Source organism: Bipolaris victoriae (genome assembly GCF_000527765.1).
Source record: "Bipolaris victoriae FI3 unplaced genomic scaffold scaffold_318, whole genome shotgun sequence".
Classification (NCBI taxonomy): Eukaryota; Fungi; Ascomycota; class Dothideomycetes; order Pleosporales; family Pleosporaceae; genus Bipolaris; species Bipolaris victoriae.
Window position 1 is genome coordinate 1 of NW_014575074.1, and position 4,471 is coordinate 4,471.

Below are 4,471 nucleotides of genomic sequence, written 5' to 3' on the forward strand. Positions count from 1 at the left end.
CTTTATTTCTTTATTTCTTTATTTCTTTATTTCTTTATTTCTTTATTTCTTTATTTCTTTATTCGTTTAAAATTCGTTCGTCTGCGCATAATATGTTGGCCTATTCTCTGATCCGCCTTATTCCAAGTCCAGACCGAAACTGCTCTTCTTAATCAAATTTTTTTGTCTAGCACTCCTGCTGAGAGTCCAAAGCATATCTAATCCTTCCAAGTTACGAAAATGCTTCGCTATCTACTTATACCTATCCTATACTTGCAAGTAGTGTTGGGAGTGCTATCTGAAGTTCTGCCATCACTCAAGCCAAGTGTTGTTCCGAAGAATACAAGTCTGTTATCGGGCCGTGGGGTGTTTCGGCAGCTTATAGACCATACACATCCAGAAGTAGGAACCTTTTCTCAGAAGTATTGGTTCAACACTACGTACTGGGGTGGCCCAGGATCTCCAGTAAGTTATGAAATGTACAGTTAAGCCTACTGTGTGTTTGCTATACTTGCTTATAGGATGACTGGACAGATCATCTTTTACACACCTGGTCAACACCCAGCTACGAACCGTCTATATTATCTAACGGATACAACCTTGCCTGGCCTCATAGCTAAAGAAGTTAGAGGAGCTGTCGTTCTAGTTGAGCGTATGTGATTTTTTTGGATTGTGTTTACTCTTTTTCTTCGTATCGGCAGCCTCGAGCAATTACTGATATCGCTGTGCTGGTGTTGTCGATAGATCGTTATTTTGGAGAATCACAACCTTTTGACAATCTCTCCACTTCCAACTTGCAGTATCTTGCACTCGACCAAGTCCTTGCCGATTTTGTACATTTCGCACGTACAGTTGAACTTCCCTTCGATCTCAGTGGAAATTCACATCCCTTACGGACAGTAAGTATTCTTGACATATTCGAAGATTGTGTTTCTACACTCTTTTTCTAACTATTTTTAGCCGTGGATATGGGTTGGCAACTCCTATTCGGCTACTTTGGTGGCCTGGACAGAGAGAGTACGTATATCATTACATGAATGCCCTTCTTGGAGAATCTGAAGCTAATACATTTACTATTGTAGCTGTTCCCTAATACTTTCTGGGCCTACTATGCTAGTGGTGCTGCGGTAAACTCTATGCAGGATTTTTGGCAGTTTAATTATCCTACACAACAGGTTGGTCAAAGTCTAGGGCCATTGGGTTGATTTGGCAAAATATGAGATATGTACTGATCTATTCTCTAGGGAATGCCGCAGAGCTGCAGGTCCAACTTAGAGGCAATAATCAGTCATGTTGATAACGTTTTCTTATCTGGCTCACCAGAACAAAAACAGGAGCTAAAGATACGTTTCGGCCTTCAGGACCTGAGCCTCCTCGAGGATACAGCCTATGCTTTGTCACAGCCTATTATTGGGTGGACTTTGATTCAGCCGAGCGATACCCATACTCAGTTCTCTGAAATGTGTAATGCTATCGAGAATGCTAACTTCTCTAGTAGTAGACGCGATTTTGGCAGCAAAACTAATTTCCAAACGGTGCTAGACAATTACGCTGACTGGTTTAAAACATCTTATCTTCCTAGACGTAAGCAATGAGAATAGAGGGAGAGGTCGCTTTGATCTTGATTTGTCAATAACTAACAATGACCTTAAGTTTGCGAGAGGCCCAACTACAGCGGCTGGACAGGCCGAAACAGCGTGCAATGCCTTGACACGGTAAATTTGTCTTCGCAAGCATTCCATGATCTTTCTGTACAGAATGATGACCGAGTTTGGGATTGGATAGCCTGCAATTATTTCTTCTTCTGGCAAACGTAAGTCCTTCCGTGTCAACACCAAGGGATGGCTGTCACGTATTATGTAAACTAATATGTTATCTTATAGGGGCTCCCCAATCGACACACCTACCATATTTAGTCGCCTCATAGATCCCGTATATTACGAACGGCGATGCAGGCTCATTTTCCCTAAAGAAGGTAACGCTACATATGGAATAGCAGCAGGGGTAACAGACAAATCAATGAATGCGTTAACTGGAGGTTGGAACCGCACAGGAAAACGAATTCTCTTTACCAATGGAGAGTTTGACCCCTGGCGCTCAGCGTCTGTGTCTTCTGTCTTTCGGCCCGATGGGCCGATGCAAAGCACATCGCAACAGCCAATCATATTAATCAAGGGCGTACAACACCAGGCCGATATGTACGTTCGCAATCGCATAAATAAAGAAGTCAGAGAGGCTATGGATACTGGCATTGCGCAGATCTCTAGATGGGTTCTAGACTTCTATACGGAAAATAGCAAAACACTTGCACATGATCTCCAAGGGTTCTGTGTACATTAGTCGTAGCAGCCATGAAACTTCAAGACAATGTAGCTGGACACCAAAAGTGTGAGAATAAGGATAACTAGAGGTTAGGTACTTTCCGGCCACATAGATATGGTTTCCGGCCACCCCACCCAAAGTAGCCACCCAACTCAAATTTGTGATATTTTCAACACCACGCTTTCAATATGGATCCACGGGAACTTGCTATACAAAATGCTATCGCAGATCTTAATTCTGATGTCTTTAAGAGTGAGCGGGCAGCTGCAAGTTGGCATAAGATCCCGCGATCAACGCTGCAAGGCCGTCGAGCAGGCCAACAACCACACGCGATAGCTCACCAAAACCAGCAGCGATTGACTCTAGAGCAAGAGCGATTTCTTTTAGAGTGGATACTAGAAGAAGACTCACGCGCACAGCCGCCATCTCATCCATGCGTCCGAGAAATGGCTACTAGAATTCTACACATGAATGGCGACTACCAGCCACTTGGACAACTATGGGTATCTCACTTCGTCACCCGTAACCCACGCGTCGCATCAATAGTCGGCCGAAAGATCAAGAGTGCACGTACTACTGGCGCCAACTACGAGACTGTAAAAGCTTTTCTTGAGCTCTTCAAGCGTACGCGTATAGAGCTAGGTATACAGTATGAAGATATATGGAATATGGACGAGAATGGAGTAGCCTTAGGGGTATGTACGAACGCTAGAGTGCTCGCAAGCTCTTCAAAGAAGAAAGCTTACGTCAAGTCTCCAGAGGATCGCGAGTGGGTATCGATTATTGAGACCGTCTCTGCCACAGGCGCCAAGCTCCTGTGCTTAGTCGTCTTTAAGGGCAAGCATCTTCAGACTACGTGGTCTCCCACTACTGGTACACCAGACCGGTTATACACTACCTCAGAGAATGGATGGACATCAAATCCAATTGGGTAAGAGTGGCTACAGCGCATCTTTATACAAAATACTACGTCTGCTAGTGGTGGATATCGACTACTCCTTCTTGACGGCCATGGCTCTCATACACCTATCGACTTCATGTGGCTCTGTAAAGTAAATAAGATTCAACTACTATATCTCCCAGCGCACGCCTCCCACTTGCTACAGCCGCTAGATCTAGCTCCATTATCTATACTCAAGTCTCGCTATCGTGATCAGATTCAAGCTCTCTCAGCACTTGACGACGCAGCACTAGTAAAGAAAGAGCGCTTCGTTGTATCGTACAACAAAGCTAGAGCATAAGGGCTATCAGAGCGCATTATTAGAGCTGGCTGGAGGGCTGCTGGGCTCTGTCCATACAACCCAGACATTGTGCTGCTCTCGTCTCAAGTGACTGGCCGACCAGTTACTCCGCCAGCTGCCTGTCAGGCCCAAGATCTACCAGAACAAGTCTTTAATACCCCTCGGAGCTCACAGGCTCTACATGAGGCTCAACAGCAGCTATCACTGTCAGAATCTCTCTCACGAAGCACCCGGCTCGTGCTTGGCAAAGCAGGTAAGGCTATCGCGGAGGCAAATACTAGAGCTGCCCAAATCGAAGCCCAAAATCAACAACTTAGACATCAACTAGATAGCTGCAAGACTGCTCGTGTAAGAAAACGAGTTCAAGTTAATCCAAATGAACGCTTTAGTAACGTTGAAAGTATTAAGGCTGCTATTGACCGAGCAGCAGCTCTACAGGCACAACAGGCAGGCATTTCAACGGAGAAGAAAGCTGAAAAAGCAGCAGCAGAAGCAGCAGCTCTTACTCTTAGTTCTATGTGTAATGAGTGGCAAATGTAATAGTTGTTGTTAAAGAAATCGCGACTTTGAGTTGGGTGGCTACTTTGGGTGGGGTGGCCGGGAACCATATGTGGCCGGAAAGTCTATGCCCGAGCTTGACTATAGTTAATATAAGCTCGGACACCTAGTAATGGCCACACCCAGTAGTGGCCACCCCAACCACTCCACCAACAACAACTATTTTTGAATTTTGAAGCTGCCCACCACCACCACAACGTGCCTAATATGTCCAATCGCGAAGAATCTATTCAATCTGCTATCCGCGATTATCATAATGGTGTTTTTAAATCACAAAAAGCTGCTGCTGCCGCGTATGGCGTCTCGCGATCAACACTGCGCCATCGTCTCGCTGGGCGAGTACAACGCGTAATAGCTCACCGCCACGAGCA

General features: G+C 45.3%; 3 protein-coding genes across 3 annotated transcripts; all 3 read left to right on the forward strand.

Moving 5' to 3' along the window:
* Positions 1-219: 219 nt before the first annotated feature.
* Positions 220-2,319, forward strand: COCVIDRAFT_116699 (hypothetical protein; the record flags this gene model as incomplete). The annotated part of the gene is made up of 8 exons (XM_014694553.1): positions 220-444; positions 514-631; positions 724-878; positions 940-996; positions 1,062-1,154; positions 1,224-1,563; positions 1,633-1,792; positions 1,863-2,319. 8 exons carry the CDS (start codon positions 220-222, stop codon positions 2,317-2,319), a joined length of 1,605 nt encoding a protein of 534 aa, XP_014550039.1.
* A 239-nt stretch (positions 2,320-2,558) lies between these two features.
* COCVIDRAFT_53954 (hypothetical protein) lies at positions 2,559-2,750 on the forward strand (the record flags this gene model as incomplete). The annotated part of the gene is made up of 1 exon (XM_014694554.1): positions 2,559-2,750. A coding segment is annotated over one exon (192 nt), but the record flags the coding sequence as incomplete, so codon positions are not given.
* An 18-nt stretch (positions 2,751-2,768) lies between these two features.
* On the forward strand, positions 2,769-3,236 carry COCVIDRAFT_116704 (hypothetical protein; the record flags this gene model as incomplete). The annotated part of the gene is made up of 1 exon (XM_014694555.1): positions 2,769-3,236. One exon carries the CDS (start codon positions 2,769-2,771, stop codon positions 3,234-3,236), a length of 468 nt encoding a protein of 155 aa, XP_014550041.1.
* Positions 3,237-4,471: the final 1,235 nt, after the last annotated feature.